At 51.8% G+C, this 19,637-nt stretch overlaps 1 protein-coding gene across 1 annotated transcript in view; it reads right to left on the bottom strand.

The window, feature by feature from the left end:
- The window catches only part of LOC148453994 (connector enhancer of kinase suppressor of ras 2-like), a 970,642-nt gene that overhangs the window by 103,372 nt on the left and 847,633 nt on the right, over nt 1-19,637 (bottom strand). Inside the window, exons 20-21 of the mRNA XM_088461402.1 lie at nt 15,550-15,620; nt 261-361 (exon numbers count right to left, since the gene is read on the bottom strand). Coding sequence (XP_088317528.1) covers nt 261-361; nt 15,550-15,620 — 172 coding nt within the window. The remainder of the gene's footprint in view (nt 1-260; nt 362-15,549; nt 15,621-19,637) is intronic.

The following is a 19,637-nucleotide window of genomic DNA, read 5'->3' on the forward strand; positions in this document are numbered from 1 at the left end:
TATTCACCACACATATACACTGGAATTATAAACTTTTAAAACATAAAACTAAATTGGCTAGCATTACATAAATGATCTCCAGTATACACACTCAGATAAAATGTATCTTTGTAAACACTCTAAAGCAGGTGAACCATTGCAACCCACCCGACCTAAAAATGTTCCATAGACCCAGTGTGTGTTGCACCCTTGCCCTAAGAGAGACTTTCTGCCACGGCCGCAGTGATTGTGTATGTGGTATAGTGTCCCTGGAGACTCACCGATGAGTTCCGATGGTAGGTGTCACTCACTGTGGTCGGATGTTCCTGCTTTAAGGTCATAGAACCATCGATGTCATCCTGGTCACTTTCACTCCAGTAATCTGCTAATGACAGAACAAGTCTCAGTTTCCTTGTACTGAAAGTGTCAATGTTACAGAGAAATGACAATTATGGGGGAGATGTACTTGGATAGATATAAAGTATCAGCCAATCAGCTCCTAACTGTCACCTTACAGGCTGCGGGGTCTATTCATGAAGCAGTGATGTGTCCTGTGTTTCTGATAACAAGCTTATTACTTATCCAGCGGTGCGCCTGCTCCTGTGTGTATCGCGTCACTATACATTTATATGGGGAGTACGATTCATAAAGGAACGGAAAGCTCAGCGTTCCAGTACTCTGCTAGCACCGAATTCGCCATCTCAGGATGGCGTAAGCCGCGCTGCCAGGGGAGAGGCTGTCCTCCTGCCTACTCCCTGTTGTCTCCGCCCCCTTACGTGCCAGCAGCCAATCAGAGGAGCCCAGGGTATATACAAATCCCGGGTCACCTCCTGCTGACTAACCCCTGCCCCCTACGTACCTTCCCCTGCTATAAGTAAGATGACCACCTCCATTCGGACTGATGCTGCCCTGGAGCCCCGCCCACCGCGCCCTCCACCCTTTCCTTCCCTTGCCGCTATGAGTAAGGTGACCATCTCCATCCGGACTGCCCGCTGCCCACGCGTCCCCCACCCTGCTGCTATTGTAGGTGACTCGGGCATATGCCAGGTCACCTCTTCCTTACTGCGCATGCGCTCTGCCCCGACCTATCACCTGTGTTCTCCCTCCCACCGCCGAGATTCAACGCATGCGCAGAAGCATACAGAAGAAAAAAAATGAAGTGACAGAGAAAAAGAATAGAAGACCGGACCGCCGAACGTGGATATAGCGCTACGCAGGACAGGTAAGTGGACATCAATTTGCGACTTGTCAAAACTATAGATCGCATGGAAGTGATGTAATCTACAGTGATAAGTAACAATTCTATAACGCAGATCTTCATGAATTCACCCATGTGTTTGAAAAATGATAGTTAGGAGCTGATTGGCTGGTACTTTATCTCTCTTCATGGCTTAGTACATCTGGCTTAACATCAACATATACAGGTATTAGGTTCCCTTCTCGTTGGTGTATACTGTAGCGCCTGATTCTGATGTGGGAATAAAGTAATGGCGGGTACACACTCCGGCAGGATCAGACAACAATATGGGCACATCATCTAGTGTGTACCCTCTATGTCGCTGACGATGCACGCTCCCGCCCGATGGGTGACATCGATAACGAGGGCCGCTCTGCCGAATGCAGCATGCCCCCCCCGTCGCTGCTGGCATCCATACACACGTGCCGATGCCACCGATGCTTATGAGGTCGGTACACAGATATCACCTAGTATGTACCGGGTATAAGATAGCGCTAGTAACTGCGTGTAGGTGACACCGTGCTGCACTGCAGGGGGGAGAGGTAACGTGCACAGAGAGTTAGATTTGGGAGGGGGGCGTCCAAACTGACTTCTAAATTGCAGTGTAAACATAGAGCTGTCCAGTATTTGTAGGCTACATGCAGAAGCAGCCGGTATTTACCCTGCATGCAAAAATAATGATAAGTATTTACACCCCTCGCTTTGCAACATTGTTTGACCAGGTGCTCAGTTACTTGCTCCATCTTAAGGCCCCCATACACTGTGCGATATGCACCTTGCGTTGCGACTTGCGATCCGATGGATGACATATCGGGCGGTCCCCACACATGGAGCGATCGGGTGACCAACCACCCGATATGCCGGCTCCCCTCTCCCCCACCTGCATAACGCTGCATGGGATAGTACATCGCATTCCCAGATCAGCTGAACCTGCACTAAGATCTGGAGGTGCGATGTACAACCCCACGGGTGCGCGCACTGGCCGATATCATACTCACACACGGTACGATATAGCAGCGATATCATTCCAATCCGTCACATCGGCTGCTATATGGCACCGTGTATGGGATGGGCTGCTATATGGCACCGTGTATGGGATGGGCTGCTATATGGTACCGTGTATGGGATGGGCTGCTATATGGCACCGTGTATGGGATGGGCCGCTATATGGTACCGTGTATAGGATAGGCGGCTATATGGCACCCTGTATGGGAACGGCAGCTATATTATACCGTGTATGGGATGGGCCGCTATATGGCACCGTGTATGGGATGGGCCGCTATATGGTACCGTGTATGGGATGGGCCGCTATATGGCACCGTGTATGGGATGGGCCGCTATATGGCACCGTGTATGGGATGGGCCGCTATATGGCACCGTGTATGGGATGGGCTGCTATAATGCACCGTGTATGGGATGTGCTGCTATAACGCACCGTGTATGAGATCGGCTGCTATAACGCACCGTGTATGGGATGGGCTGCTACATCGCACCGTGTATGGGATGGACGGCTATATGGCACCGAGTATGGGATGTGCTGCTATATGGCACCGTGTATGGGATATGCTGCTATATGGCACAGTGTATGGGATGGGCGGCTATATGGCACCGTGTATGGGATGTGCTGCTATATCGCACCGCGTATGGGATGGGCTGCTATATGGCACCGTGTATGGGATGGGCTGCTATATGGCCCCGTGTATGGGATGGGCTGCTATATGGCACCGTGTATGGGATGGGCTGCTATATGATACCGTGTATGGGATGGGCTGCTATATGGCACCGTGTATGGGATGGGCCGCTATATGGTACCGTGTATAGGATGGGCGGCTATATGGCACCCTGTATGGGAACGGCAGCTATATTATACCGTGTATGGTATGGGCCGCTATATGGCACCGTGTATGGGATGGGCCGCTATATGGCATCGTGTATGGGATGGGCCGCTATATGGCACCGTGTATGGGATGGGCCGCTATATGGTACCGTGTATGGGATGGGCCACTATATGGCACCGTGTATGGGATGGGCCGCTATATGGCACCGTGTATGGGATGGGCCGCTATATGGCACCGTGTATGGGAACGGCAGCTATATTATACCGTGTATGGTATGGGCCGCTATATGGCACCGTGTATGGGATGGGCCGCTATATGGCACCGTGTATGGGATGGGCCGCTATATGGTACCGTGTATGGGATGGGCCACTATATGGCACCGTGTATGGGATGGGCCGCTATATGGCACCGTGTATGGGATGGGCCGCTATATGGCACCGTGTATGGGATGGGCTGCTATAACGCACCGTGTATGGGATGTGCTGCTATAACGCACCGTGTATGAGATCGGCTGCTATAACGCACCGTGTATGGGATGTGCTGCTATATCGCACCGTGTATGGGATGGGCGGCTATATGGCACCGTGTATGGGATGTGCTGCTATATGGCACCGTGTATGGGATGTGCTGCTATATGGCACAGTGTATGGGATGGGCGGCTATATGGCACCGTGTATGGGATGTGCTGCTATATGGCACCGTGTATGGGATGGGCTGCTATATGGCACAGTGTATGGGATGGGCGGCTATATGGCACCGTGTATGGGATGTGCTGCTATATCGCACCGCGTATGGGATGGGCTGCTATATGGCACCGTGTATGGTATGGGCCGCTATATGGCACCGTGTATGGGATGGGCCGCTATATGGCACCGTGTATGGGATGGGCCGCTATATGGTACCGTGTATGGGATGGGCCGCTATATGGCACCGTGTATGGGATGGGCCGCTATATGGCACCGTGTATGGGATGGGCCGCTGTATGGCACCGTGTATGGGATGGGCTGCTATAATGCACCGTGTATGGGATGTGCTGCTATAACGCACCGTGTATGAGATCGGCTGCTATAACGCACCGTGTATGGGATGTGCTGCTATATCGCACCGTGTATGGGATGGGCGGCTATATGGCACCGTGTATGGGATGTGCTGCTATATGGCACCGTGTATGGGATGTGCTGCTATATGGCACAGTGTATGGGATGGGCGGCTATATGGCACCGTGTATGGGATGTGCTGCTATATGGCACCGTGTATGGGATGGGCTGCTATATGGCACAGTGTATGGGATGTGCTGCTATATCGCACCGCATATGGGATGGGCTGCTATATGGCACCGTGTATGGGATGTGCTGCTATATGGCAGCGTGTATGGGATGTGCTGCTATATCGCACCGCATATGGGATGGGCTGCTATATGGCACCGTGTATGGGATGTGCTGCTATATGGCACCGTGTATGGGATGTGCTGCTATATGGCACAGTGTATGGGATGGGCTGCTATAACGCACCGTGTATGGGATGTGCTGCTATAACGCACCGTGTATGAGATCGGCTGCTATAACGCACCGTGTATGGGATGGGCTGCTATATGGCACCGTGTATGGGATGGGCTGCTATATGGCACCGTGTATGGGATGTGCTGCTATATGGCACCGTGTATGGGATGTGCTGCTATATGGCACAGTGTATGGGATGGGCTGCTATATGGCACCGTATATGGGATGTGCCGCTATATGGCACCGTGTATGGGATGGGCCGCTATATGGCACCGTGTATGGGATGGGCTGCTATAACGCACCGTGTATGGGATGGGCTGCTATAACGCACCGTGTATGAGATCGGCTGCTATAACGCACCGTGTATGGGATGGGCTGCTATATCGCACCGTGTATGGGATGGGCTGCTATAACGCACCGTGTATGGGATGTGCTGCTATAACGCACCGTGTATGAGATCGGCTGCTATAACGCACCGTGTATGAGATCGGCTGCTATAACGCACCGTGTATGGGATGGGCTGCTATATGGCACCGTGTATGGGATGGGCGGCTATATGGCACCGTGTATGGGATGGGCTGCTATATGGCACCGTGTATGGGATGTGCTGCTATATGGCACAGTGTATGGGATGGGCGGCTATATGGCACCGTATATGGGTTGTGCTGCTATATGGCACCGTGTATGGGATGGGCCACTATATGGCACCGTGTATGGGATGGGCCGCTATATGGCACCGTGTATGGGATGGGCCGCTATATGGCACCGTGTATGGGATGGGCTGCTATAACGCACCGTGTATGGGATGTGCTGCTATAACGCACCGTGTATGAGATCGGCTGCTATAACGCACCGTGTATGGGATGTGCTGCTATATCGCACCGTGTATGGGATGGGCGGCTATATGGCACCGTGTATGGGATGTGCTGCTATATGGCACCGTGTATGGGATGTGCTGCTATATCGCACCGTGTATGGGATGGGCGGCTATATGGCACCGTGTATGGGATGGGCGGCTATATGGCACCGTGTATGGGATGTGCTGCTATATGGCACCGTGTATGGGATGTGCTGCTATATGGCACAGTGTATGGGATGGGCGGCTATATGGCACCGTGTATGGGATGTGCTGCTATATGGCACCGTGTATGGGATGGGCTGCTATATGGCACAGTGTATGGGATGGGCTGCTATATGGCACCGCTTATGGGATGGGCTGCTATATGGCACCGTGTATGGGATGTGCTGCTATATGGCACCGCGTATGGGATGTGCTGCTATATGGCACCGCATATGGGATGGGCTGCTATATGGCACCGTGTATGGGATGTGCTGCTATATGGCACCGTGTATGGGATGTGCTGCTATATGGCACAGTGTATGGGATGGGCGGCTATATGGCACCGTGTATGGGATGTGCTGCTATATGGCACCGTGTATGGGATGGGCTGCTATATGGCACAGTGTATGGGATGGGCGGCTATATGGCACCGCGTATGGGATGTGCGGCTATATCGCACCGCGTATGGGATGGGCTGCTATATTGCACCGCGTATGGGATGGGCTGCTATATGGCACCGCGTATGGGATGTGCCGCTATATGGCACCGTGTATGAGATGGGCCGCTATATGGCACCGTGTATGGGATGGGCCGCTATATGGCACCGTGTATGGGATGGGCCGCTATATGGCACCGTGTATGGGATGGGCCGCTATATGGCACCGTGTATGGGATGGGCTGCTATATGGCACCGCGTATGGGATGGGCTGCTATATGGCACCGCGTATGGGATGGGCTGCTATATGGCACCGTGTATGGGATGGGCCGCTATATGGCACCGTGTATGGGATGGGCCGCTATATGGCACCGTGTATGGGATGGGCCGCTATATGGCACCGTGTATGGGATGGGACGCTATATGGCACTTTGTATTGGATGGGCTGCTATAATGCACCGTGTATGGGATGTGCCGCTATAACGCACCGTGTATGAGATCGGCTGCTATAACGCACCGTGTATGGGATGTGCTGCTATAACGCACCGTGTATGAGATGGGCTGCTATAACGCACCGTGTATGGGATGGGCTGCTATATCGCACCGTGTATGGGATGGGCGGCTATATGGCACCGTGTATGGGATGGGCTGCTATATGGCACCGTGTATGGGATGTGCTGCTATATGGCACCGTGTATGGGATGTGCTGCTATATGGCACAGTGTATGGGATGGGCCGCTATATGGCACCGCATATGGGATGGGCCGCTATATGGCACCGTGTATGGGATGGGCCGCTATATGGCACCGTGTATGGGATGGGCTGCTATAACGCACCGTGTATGGGATGGGCTGCTATAACGCACCGTGTATGAGATCGGCTGCTATAACGTACCGTGTATGGGATGGGCTGCTATATCGCACCGTGTATGGGATGGGCTGCTATAACGCACCGTGTATGGGATGTGCTGCTATAACGCACCGTGTATGAGATCGGCTGCTATAACGCACCGTGTATGAGATCGGCTGCTATAACGCACCGTGTATGGGATGGGCTGCTATATGGCACCGTGTATGGGATGGGCGGCTATATGGCACCGTGTATGGGATGGGCTGCTATATGGCACCGTGTATGGAATGTGCTGCTATATGGCACAGTGTATGGGATGGGCGGCTATATGGCACCGTATATGGGTTGTGCTGCTATATGGTACCGTGTATGGGATGGGCCGCTATATGGCACCGTGTATGGGATGGGACGCTATATGGCACTTTGTATTGGATGGGCTGCTATAATGCACAGTGTATGGGATGTGCCGCTATAACGCACCGTGTATGAGATCGGCTGCTATAACGCACCGTGTATGGGATGTGCTGCTATAACGCACCGTGTATGAGATCGGCTGCTATAACGCACCGTGTATGGGATGGGCTGCTATATCGCACCGTGTATGGGATGGGCGGCTATATGGCACCATGTATGGGATGGGCTGCTATATGGCACCGTGTATGGGATGTGCTGCTATATGGCACCGTGTATGGGATGTGCTGCTATATGGCACAGTGTATGGGATGGGCTGCTATATGGCACCGTATATGGGATGTGCCGCTATATGGCACCGTGTATGGGATGGGCCGCTATATGGCACCGTGTATGGGATGGGCTGCTATAACGCACCGTGTATGGGATGGGCTGCTATAACGCACCGTGTATGAGATCGGCTGCTATAACGCACCGTGTATGGGATGGGCTGCTATATCGCACCGTGTATGGGATGGGCTGCTATAACGCACCGTGTATGGGATGTGCTGCTATAACGCACCGTGTATGAGATCGGCTGCTATAACGCACCGTGTATGAGATCGGCTGCTATAACGCACCGTGTATGGGATGGGCTGCTATATGGCACCGTGTATGGGATGGGCGGCTATATGGCACCGTGTATGGGATGGGCTGCTATATGGCACCGTGTATGGGATGTGCTGCTATATGGCACAGTGTATGGGATGGGCGGCTATATGGCACCGTATATGGGTTGTGCTGCTATATGGCACCGTGTATGGGATGGGCCACTATATGGCACCGTGTATGGGATGGGCCGCTATATGGCACCGTGTATGGGATGGGCCGCTATATGGCACCGTGTATGGGATGGGCTGCTATAACGCACCGTGTATGGGATGTGCTGCTATAACGCACCGTGTATGAGATCGGCTGCTATAACGCACCGTGTATGGGATGTGCTGCTATATCGCACCGTGTATGGGATGGGCGGCTATATGGTAGTGTGTATGGGATGTGCTGCTATATGGCACCGTGTATGGGATGTGCTGCTATATGGCACAGTGTATGGGATGGGCGGCTATATGGCACCGTGTATGGGATGTGCTGCTATATGGCACCGTGTATGGGATGGGCTGCTATATGGCACAGTGTATGGGATGGGCGGCTATATGGCACCATGTATGGGATGTGCTGCTATATCGCACCGCATATGGGATGGGCTGCTATATGGCACCGTGTATGGGATGTGCCGCTATATGGCACCGTGTATGGGATGGGCCACTATATGGCACCGTGTATGGGATGGGCCGCTATATGGCACCGTGTATGGGATGGGCCGCTATATGGCACCGTGTATGGGAACGGCAGCTATATTATACCGTGTATGGTATGGGCCGCTATATGGCACCGTGTATGGGATGGGCCGCTATATGGCACCGTGTATGGGATGGGCCGCTATATGGTACCGTGTATGGGATGGGCCGCTATATGGCACCGTGTATGGGATGGGCCGCTATATGGCACCGTGTATGGGATGGGCCGCTGTATGGCACCGTGTATGGGATGGGCTGCTATAACGCACCGTGTATGGGATGTGCTGCTATAACGCACCGTGTATGAGATCGGCTGCTATAACGCACCGTGTATGGGATGTGCTGCTATATCGCACCGTGTATGGGATGGGCGGCTATATGGCACCGTGTATGGGATGGGCGGCTATATGGCACCGTGTATGGGATGTGCTGCTATATGGCACCGTGTATGGGATGTGCTGCTATATGGCACCGTGTATGGGATGGGCGGCTATATGGCACCGTGTATGGGATGTGCTGCTATATGGCACCGTGTATGGGATGGGCTGCTATATGGCACAGTGTATGGGATGTGCTACTATATCGCACCGCTTATGGGATGGGCTGCTATATGGCACCGTGTATGGGATGTGCTGCTATATGGCACCGTGTATGGGATGTGCTGCTATATCGCACCGCGTATGGGATGGGCTGCTATATGGCACCGTGTATGGGATGTGCTGCTATATGGCACAGTGTATGGGATGGGCGGCTATATGGCACCGTGTATGGGATGTGCTGCTATATGGCACCGTGTATGGGATGGGCTGCTATATGGCACCGTGTATGGGATGGGCGGCTATATGGCACCGCGTATGGGATGTGCTGCTATATCGCACCGCGTATGGGATGGGCTGCTATATTGCACCGCGTATGGGATGGGCTGCTATATGGCACCGCGTATGGGATGTGCCGCTATATGGCACCGTGTATGAGATGGGCCGCTATATGGCACCGTGTATGGGATGGGCCGCTATATGGCACCGTGTATGGGATGGGCCGCTATATGGCACCGTGTATGGGATGGGCCGCTATATGGCACCGTGTATGGGATGGGCTGCTATATGGCACCGCGTATGGGATGGGCTGCTATATGGCACCGCGTATGGGATGGGCTGCTATATGGCACCGTGTATGGGATGGGCCGCTATATGGCACCGTGTATGGGATGGGCCGCTATATGGCACCGTGTATGGGATGGGCCGCTATATGGCACCGTGTATGGGATGGGACGCTATATGGCACTTTGTATTGGATGGGCTGCTATAATGCACAGTGTATGGGATGTGCCGCTATAACGCACCGTGTATGAGATCGGCTGCTATAACGCACCGTGTATGGGATGTGCTGCTATAACGCACCGTGTATGAGATCGGCTGCTATAACGCACCGTGTATGGGATGGGCTGCTATATCGCACCGTGTATGGGATGGGCGGCTATATGGCACCGTGTATGGGATGGGCTGCTATATGGCACCGTGTATGGGATGTGCTGCTATATGGCACCGTGTATGGGATGTGCTGCTATATGGCACAGTGTATGGGATGGGCCGCTATATGGCACCGTATATGGGATGTGCCGCTATATGGCACCGTGTATGGGATGGGCCGCTATATGGCACCGTGTATGGGATGGGCTGCTATAACGCACCGTGTATGGGATGGGCTGCTATAACGCACCGTGTATGAGATCGGCTGCTATAACGCACCGTGTATGGGATGGGCTCCTATATCGCACCGTGTATGGGATGGGCTGCTATAACGCACCGTGTATGGGATGTGCTGCTATAACGCACCGTGTATGAGATCGGCTGCTATAACGCACCGTGTATGAGATCGGCTCCTATAACGCACCGTGTATGGGATGGGCTGCTATATGGCACCGTGTATGGGATGGGCGGCTATATGGCACCGTGTATGGGATGGGCGGCTATATGGCACCGTGTATGGAATGTGCTGCTATATGGCACAGTGTATGGGATGGGCGGCTATATGGCACCGTATATGGGTTGTGCTGCTATATGGCACCGTGTATGGGATGGGCTGCTATATGGCACAGTGTATGGGATGGGCGGCTATATGGCACCGTGTATGGGATGTGCTGCTATATCGCACCGCGTATGGGATGGGCTGCTATATGGCACCGTGTATGGGATGGGCTGCTATATGGCCCCGTGTATGGGATGTGCTGCTATATCGCACCGCGTATGGGATGGGCTGCTATATGGCACCGTGTATGGGATGGGCTGCTATATGGCCCCGTGTATGGGATGGGCTGCTATATTGCACCGCGTATGGGATGGGCTGCTATATGGCACCGTGTATGGGATGTGCTGCTATATGGCACCGTGTATGGGATGGGCTGCTATATGGCACCGTGTATGGGATGGGCTGCTATATGGCACCGTGTATGGGATGGGCTGCTATATGGCACCGTGTATGGGATGTGCTGCTATATGGCACCGTGTATGGGATGGGCTGCTATATGGCACCGTGTATGGGATGGGCTGCTATATGGCATCGTGTATGGGATGGGCTGCTATAACGCACTGTGTATGGGATGGGCGGCTATATGGCACAGTGTATGGGATGGGCTGCTATATCACACCGTGTATGGGATGGGCGGCTATATCACACCGTGTATGGGATGGGCGGCTATATGGCACCGTGTATGGGATGGGCGGCTATATGGCACAGTGTATGGGATGGGCTGCTATATCACACCGTGTATGGGATGGGCGGCTATATCACACCGTGTATGGGATGGGCGGCTATATGGCACCGTGTATGGGATGGGCGGCTATATGGCACCGTGTATGGGATGGGCTGCTATATGGCACCGTGTATGGGATGGGCTGCTATATGGCACCGTGTATGGGATGTGCTGCTATATGGCACCGTGTATGGGATGGGCTGCTATATGGCACCGTGTATGGGATGGGCTGCTATATGGCATCGTGTATGGGATGGGCTGCTATAACGCACCGTGTATGGGATGGGCGGCTATATGGCACAGTGTATGGGATGGGCTGCTATATGGCACCGTGTATGGGATGGGCTGCTATATGGCATCGTGTATGGGATGGGCTGCTATAACGCACCGTGTATGGGATGGGCGGCTATATGGCACAGTGTATGGGATGGGCTGCTATATGGCACCGTGTATGGGATGGGCTGCTATATGGCATCGTGTATGGGATGGGCTGCTATAACGCACCGTGTATGGGATGGGCTGCTATATCACACCGTGTATGGGATGGGCGGCTATATCACACCGTGTATGGGATGGGCGGCTATATGACACCGTGTATGGGATGGGCGGCTATATGGCACAGTGTATGGGATGGGCGGCTATATCACACCGTGTATGGGATGGGCGGCTATATGGCACCGTGTATGGGATGGGCGGCTATATGGCACCGTGTATGGGATGGGCGGCTATATCACACCGTGTATGGGATGGGCGGCTATATGGCACCGTGTATGGGATGGGCGGCTATATGGCACCGTGTATGGGATGGGCGGCTATATGGCACCGTGTATGGGATGGGCGGCTATATGGCACCGTGTATGGGATGGGCGGCTATATGGCACCGTGTATGGGATGGGCGGCTATATGGCACCGTGTATGGGATGGGCGGCTATATGGCACCGTGTATGGGATGGGCGGCTATATGGCACCGTGTATGGGATGGGCGGCTATATGGCACCGTGTATGGGATGGGCGGCTATATGGCACCGTGTATGGGATGGGCGGCTATATGGCACCGTGTATGGGATGGGCGGCTATATGGCACAGTGTATGGGATGGGCGGCTATATCACACCGTGTATGGGATGGGCGGCTATATGGCACCGTGTATGGGATGGGCGGCTATATGGCACCGTGTATGGGATGGGCGGCTATATCACACCGTGTATGGGATGGGCGGCTATATGGCACCGTGTATGGGATGGGCAGCTATATGGCACCGTGTATGGGATGGGCGGCTATATGGCACCGTGTATGGGATGGGCGGCTATATGGCACCGTGTATGGGATGGGCGGCTATATGGCACCGTGTATGGGATGGGCGGCTATATGGCACCGTGTATGGGATGGGCGGCTATATGGCACCGTGTATGGGATGGGCTGCTATATGGCACCGTGTATGGGATGGGCTGCTATATGGCACCGTGTATGGGATGGGCTGCTATATGGCATCGTGTATGGGATGGGCTGCTATAACGCACCGTGTATGGGATGGGCGGCTATATGGCACCGTGTATGGGATGGGCGGCTATATGGCACCGTGTATGGGATGGGCGGCTATATGGCACCGTGTATGGGATGGGCGGCTATATGGCACCGTGTATGGGATGGGCGGCTATATGGCACCGTGTATGGGATGGGCGGCTATATGGCACCGTGTATGGGATGGGCGGCTATATGGCACCGTGTATGGGATGGGCGGCTATATGGCACCGTGTATGGGATGGGCGGCTATATGGCACCGTGTATGGGATGGGCGGCTATATGGCACCGTGTATGGGATGGGCGGCTATATGGCACAGTGTATGGGATGGGCGGCTATATCACACCGTGTATGGGATGGGCGGCTATATCACACCGTGTATGGGATGGGCGGCTATATGGCACCGTGTATGGGATGGGCGGCTATATGGCACCGTGTATGGGATGGGCGGCTATATGGCACCGTGTATGGGATGGGCGGCTATATGGCACCGTGTATGGGATGGGCGGCTATATGGCACCGTGTATGGGATGGGCGGCTATATGGCACCGTGTATGGGATGGGCGGCTATATGGCACCGTGTATGGGATGGGCGGCTATATGGCACCGTGTATGGGATGGGCGGCTATATGGCACCGTGTATGGGATGGGCGGCTATATGGCACCGTGTATGGGATGGGCGGCTATATGGCACCGTGTATGGGATGGGCGGCTATATGGCACAGTGTATGGGATGGGCGGCTATATCACACCGTGTATGGGATGGGCGGCTATATGGCACCGTGTATGGGATGGGCGGCTATATGGCACCGTGTATGGGATGGGCGGCTATATCACACCGTGTATGGGATGGGCGGCTATATGGCACCGTGTATGGGATGGGCAGCTATATGGCACCGTGTATGGGATGGGCGGCTATATGGCACCGTGTATGGGATGGGCGGCTATATGGCACCGTGTATGGGATGGGCGGCTATATGGCACCGTGTATGGGATGGGCGGCTATATGGCACCGTGTATGGGATGGGCGGCTATATGGCACCGTGTATGGGATGGGCTGCTATATGGCACCGTGTATGGGATGGGCTGCTATATGGCACCGTGTATGGGATGGGCTGCTATATGGCATCGTGTATGGGATGGGCTGCTATAACGCACCGTGTATGGGATGGGCGGCTATATGGCACCGTGTATGGGATGGGCGGCTATATGGCACCGTGTATGGGATGGGCGGCTATATGGCACCGTGTATGGGATGGGCGGCTATATGGCACCGTGTATGGGATGGGCGGCTATATGGCACCGTGTATGGGATGGGCGGCTATATGGCACCGTGTATGGGATGGGCTGCTATAACGCACCGTGTATGGGATGGGCGGCTATATGGCACCGTGTATGGGATGGGCGGCTATATGGCACCGTGTATGGGATGGGCGGCTATATGGCACCGTGTATGGGATGGGCGGCTATATGGCACCGTGTATGGGATGGGCGGCTATATGGCACCGTGTATGGGATGGGCGGCTATATGGCACAGTGTATGGGAGCTTTTACTCTATTCCCAAAGCTGAATCAGGCCCATAGTTTGCTGCATATTCTTTAATAATTTAGGTATCACGGTTTTTACATATGATTCATTGGTTGTTGTCTAAGGGCCGAATTCACCACGGATCGCTATTCTGCTTATACGCACGCAGCGCAATTGCTAATAGCGGTGATATGTAAATGTTTGCATTCACAATGCGATCGCAGCCTGACAGAAGGACGCGTACTTCCGCTTACTCACATCCGTATACAAAGGGAACAGAGTAAAACAATCGGTAACATCGAGTAACATCGGACCCATACGCACAGCTAAGGCAGGTCAGACCTCACTCAGGAATTGCTTACTTCAGCGCACGCTATGAGGCCTCAGACTGCGTTTGGTATCGCAGTGGCTATTTTAAGCACGCCTATGCAACGCCGTCCCAACGCACTGACACGCCTGCGTTCACCCGACCACCCCCCATCACCACCCACAAACGTCACTTCCTGTCAATCAGTCTGCCATGGGTCTGCGTATCCTCCGCGATCGTTTGCGCGTGAGCACTGTGATGCCCTCACATGTGCAGAATGCAACAATCAGCCGATTGCCTGCGTATAAGTAACTGCTCAATCAGGCCCTAAAAGCTCTTCATAGACAACAGCAACAGTGACATCTGTAGGCTGTTATAAGGTACTGCAGTCTGTCAAACAAACTTGATCATTAAATTGGCATCCAGCGAGAGAATGAATATTGATTATTCTCTGAACGTTGAGGTAAATGGTCTTACAGCACAAGCCTATATTGTGTGATAGAAAAGTACGGTAACATTGTGGTAAACATGCTATAACAAACACCACCACTGTTATCTCCAGTATAAGCTATGAAGTAAAATTGTAGCAGAATATTTTATTTATAATTACAGGACGCCCTCGGTTTTCTAAAATGTACAATTTCACCTCCGAATGCAGAAATTAATACGCAGTCCCTCCTTCATACATTCGGGAGATTCTTATATTTGGCGAGTATCTCCCCGAAAACAGGTGTTTATGTGGGATATGCCGGACATATTCAATGATAAATAGGCTCCTAAATGACTTAGCATTACCTTCATTAGGCCTGATGTCCTTTTCATCTGGTGTATACCCTATGGCAGCGAGCCCCAGACGATTCATCCATCTATGAAGGAGGCAGCAAAATAAACAGAAAAACCTCAGGCCATGAGCTGATTAGAAGCTACATGTACACAGTTACCCAATACACAGTATCACCAAATATCCTTAATCACCATCAGTTCCCACAACAGCTCCACATATCCTAGAATGTTACTGACAATTGTTTATAAATAAGCAACTTTGAATTTGGGATTAGTTTTTCCATAACTAGGCCAAATAAATATCAAATTAACTGACTTGTTCTTCACTGAATCTTTCTTATACCAAGCGCTTAATCTTCCATTTATTGTGTGCGATTTGTCAACCCTCACTAAATTATCTGTAAATATACAATATAATGTGCAATTAATGTCATTTACAATTATTAGTATGCTCATTATTCACTACATGTGTCATCTACTTAATAATATGTAATGCGGACTCACAAATCTCAGTGCACTGGTTACAATGTCACAACAGAGAATTGGAGAAAAGACAAATAAAACCTTTGTAAAATGATGATACACCGCACATTGCATTCTGAGACTTTGCCACTAGATGTCAGTGTTCCCCCACCTGACTGAAATCCCTTCCTCTTACAGACAGATGCCAGCCAGCAGTAAAAATAGATTTCTTTTCTATATTTAGCTTCTCTTGTGATTACAGCTGTAATATAAAACGTGGCTTATATTTTACTACCTGTGATAATGAAGCTAAACTGAGAAGAGACTCTAACTGCAGAGAGAAAACTAGTAACTCACCCAAGTAGTAGCTGATGTGAGCTGGTCCTCAGGTACAGGGGAAATATTTGCACTAAACAACACCTGCCAATGAGGAATTTCATTTAATTGTCTAACTTGCACTATACTGATAAAAGTGGATTGCTGATCACGTTCTGTGGTGTAATGTAAATGCTGCACCTAATGCAATGGTTATTAATAATTAGCACTGATGTGGTCTCTGGAGGTAGGTGTGTGGGGATGTCCTGTCTCTGGAGGTAAGTGTGTGGGGATGTCCTGTTTCTGGAGGTAGGTGTGTGGGGATGTCCTGTTTCTGGAGGTAGGTGTGTGGTTATGTCCTGTCTCTGGGGGTAGGTGTGTGGGGATGTCCTGTCTCTGGAGGTAGGTGTGTGGGGATGTTCTGTCTCTGGAGGTAGGTGTGTGGGGATGTCCTGTCTCTGGAGGTAGGTGTGTGGGGATATTCTGTCTCTGGAGGTAGGTGTGTGGGGATGTCCTGTCTCTGGAGGTAGGTGTGTGGGGATGTCCTGTCTCTGGAGGTAGGTGTGTGGGGATGTCCTGTCTCTGGAGGTAGGTGTGTGGGGATGTCCTGCCTCTGGAGGTAGGTGTGTGGGGATGTTCTGTCTCTGGAGGTAGGTGTGTGGGGATGTTCTGTCTCTGGAGGTAGGTGTGTGGGGATTTTCTGTCTCTGGAGGTAGGTGTGGGTATGTCCTGTCTTTGGAGGTATGTGTGGGTGGATGTTCTGTCTCTGGAGGGAGATGTGTGGGGATGTCCCGTCTCTGGAGGTAGGTGTGTGGGGATGTCCCGTCTCTGGAGGTAGGTGTGTGGGGATGTCCCGCCTCTGGAGGTAGGTGTGTGGGGATGTCCTGTCTCTGGAGGTAGGTGTGTGGGGATGTCCTGTCTCTGGAGGTAGGTGTGTGGGGATGTCCTGTCTCCGGAGGTAGGTGTGTGGGGATGTCCTGTCTCTGGAGGTAGGTGTGTGGGTGGATGTTCTGGTTGCATCAGCTAGTGTTGGAATCGTGCACAACCTGCATACAGCATTGGATTATGGGCAGGGAAACTGGGGACACTATACATCTTGCGCTGCCCACTTTACCCATCTGGGAGGATTAGGAGAGCGGGAGCCACCCAGCACAGCCCCCACTTACTGTACATGCATGTAGGCTGTAACATTTGGATGAAATACACATTTATACTGTTCAATTGTAGAGAGCATAGCAAGGGGCTGTCACAGATCATCAATATCTCTCACAGCTGCAAATACCATCTGTTACCCATGGCAACCACACTACAGTCTGTTACCCAGGGCAACCAACTACAGTGTCTGTTACCCATGGCAACCACACTACAGTCTGTTACCCAGGGCAACCAACTACAGTGTCGGTTACCCAGGGCAACCAATCTAAAGTGTCTGTTACCCAGGGCACTAAACTACAGTGTCTGATACCCTTGACAACCAATCTATAGTGTCTGATACCCATGACAACCAATCTACAGTGTCTGTTACCCAGGGCAACCAATCTACAGTGTCTGTTACCCAGAGCAACCAAACTAGTGTCTGATACCCAAAGCAACCAAACTACAGTGTCTGATACCCAGAGCAACCGAACCCCAGTGTCTGTTACACAGAGCAACCAATCTAGTGTCTGTTACCCAGAGCAACCAATCTAGTGTCTGGTACCCAGAGCAACCAATCTATAGAGTCTGTTACCCAGAGCAACCAAACCACAGGGCCGTATTCAATTTGAAATGAAAAGTCTGTTTCGGTGATACTTTTTCGGCAACGTAATTTTTGCCGATTTCATTTATCCACGTATTCAATTAGTCTGACTTTTTGCCGATGCGAAGTCAATGCATCACACCTGCCGAAAAAGAATCGCCTATGAATAGGTGGCGAGAAAAAGTGCAGAATTGTGGTTTTGGGGTCCAGACTCCCCAAAACCACCCTGCACCCCTTGGACAGTTCCCTGTTCTGTGTCAAAATGTTTTTTAAAAGTACACCCCAAAAAAGTACTTTCATTTTGGGGGTGAAAAAACCCCCAAAGTTGGGGGACAAACTTGAAAACTAACAAAATAGACTCAGGGGGGGGGGGGAGGGTCCCCAATTATGCCGCAGGTGTTTTTTTTTTTTGATTGTAAGTAGTTGCGGCAGGTGGATTTTTCAAGTTTTTTTTTAAACTTAACATTAGCCACTCAATAATATGCTAGTACCCATTTTCATGTACCCCAAATTTAATGGGACTACTTATTTTCCCAAATAAAACCTCCAAAATGCTATTATTCACCACTTCTGTAATAACGCTATACAGCTCCGATTGAGGCCATTTAAAAACCCCAAATACCTTCAGCAGGGTTATTCGGGGGTTTCCAGAGTGATCACCCATGTCAGGACATCTTTTGGGGGGTTTCAGGCTTATTTCCCCAAAAATGACAGAACTTTTTGCTGATTTCAGTTTCGCCGGGTCCCGTTTTCATTTTTTGTAATTGAATACGGGGATATGCGGGGACGAGCGCGATAAGTTTTCGCCGGCAAAACCTCCGATGATGGCGAAAAGTGTGGCAACAGACTTTTCGCTTCAAATTGAATATGGGCCACAGTGTCTGTTACCCATAGCAACCAATCTACAGTGTCTGTTACCCGGAGCAACCTATCTACAGTGTCTGTTACCCGGAGCAACCAATCTAAAGTGTCTGTTACCCAGAGCAACCAATCTACAGTGTCTGTTACCCAGAGCAACCAATCTACAGTGTCTGTTACCCAGAGCAACCAATCTACAGTGTCTGTTACCCAGTGCAACCAAACCACAGTGTCTGTTACCCAGAGCAACCAATTTACAGTGAGTTTTGTCCAGGGCAACCAAATTAGAATGTCTGTGCCATAATAAGCTGGTCCCCAGAGACCTCAATCTGAACCATCTGGTCGTAGTTATGGTTACGTCAGCACTCAGGTTTAATAACCCAATTCAAGATGCCACCACAAAGGGTTAAACTTTGAGACGTTCTCCTGACGATTACAGAACCACAATTATTATTACTCACACAATAATAATGTCACACCTACATATAGCATAGATAGACCTAAGCAGTCCTACAGGCGAATAATGGACAGAGCTTCAGAAATCATACCAAGATTAATGATAGGGGGGCGAGATGCAGCACGGGGAGTCATGCGCTCAGACCCACATCTCTCATACACCAAGCCCCGGGATGCCATGCACTGTGGGGATTGGTTGCGGTGGGTAATTCCATGCACTGTGGGGATTGGTTGCGGTGGGTAATGCCATCTTCCTGATAGCATTACCCAT

This window comes from Taudactylus pleione, unplaced genomic scaffold (assembly GCF_031769625.1).
Source record: "Taudactylus pleione unplaced genomic scaffold, aTauple2 ptg001043l, whole genome shotgun sequence".
Taxonomy (NCBI): Eukaryota; Metazoa; Chordata; class Amphibia; order Anura; family Myobatrachidae; genus Taudactylus; species Taudactylus pleione.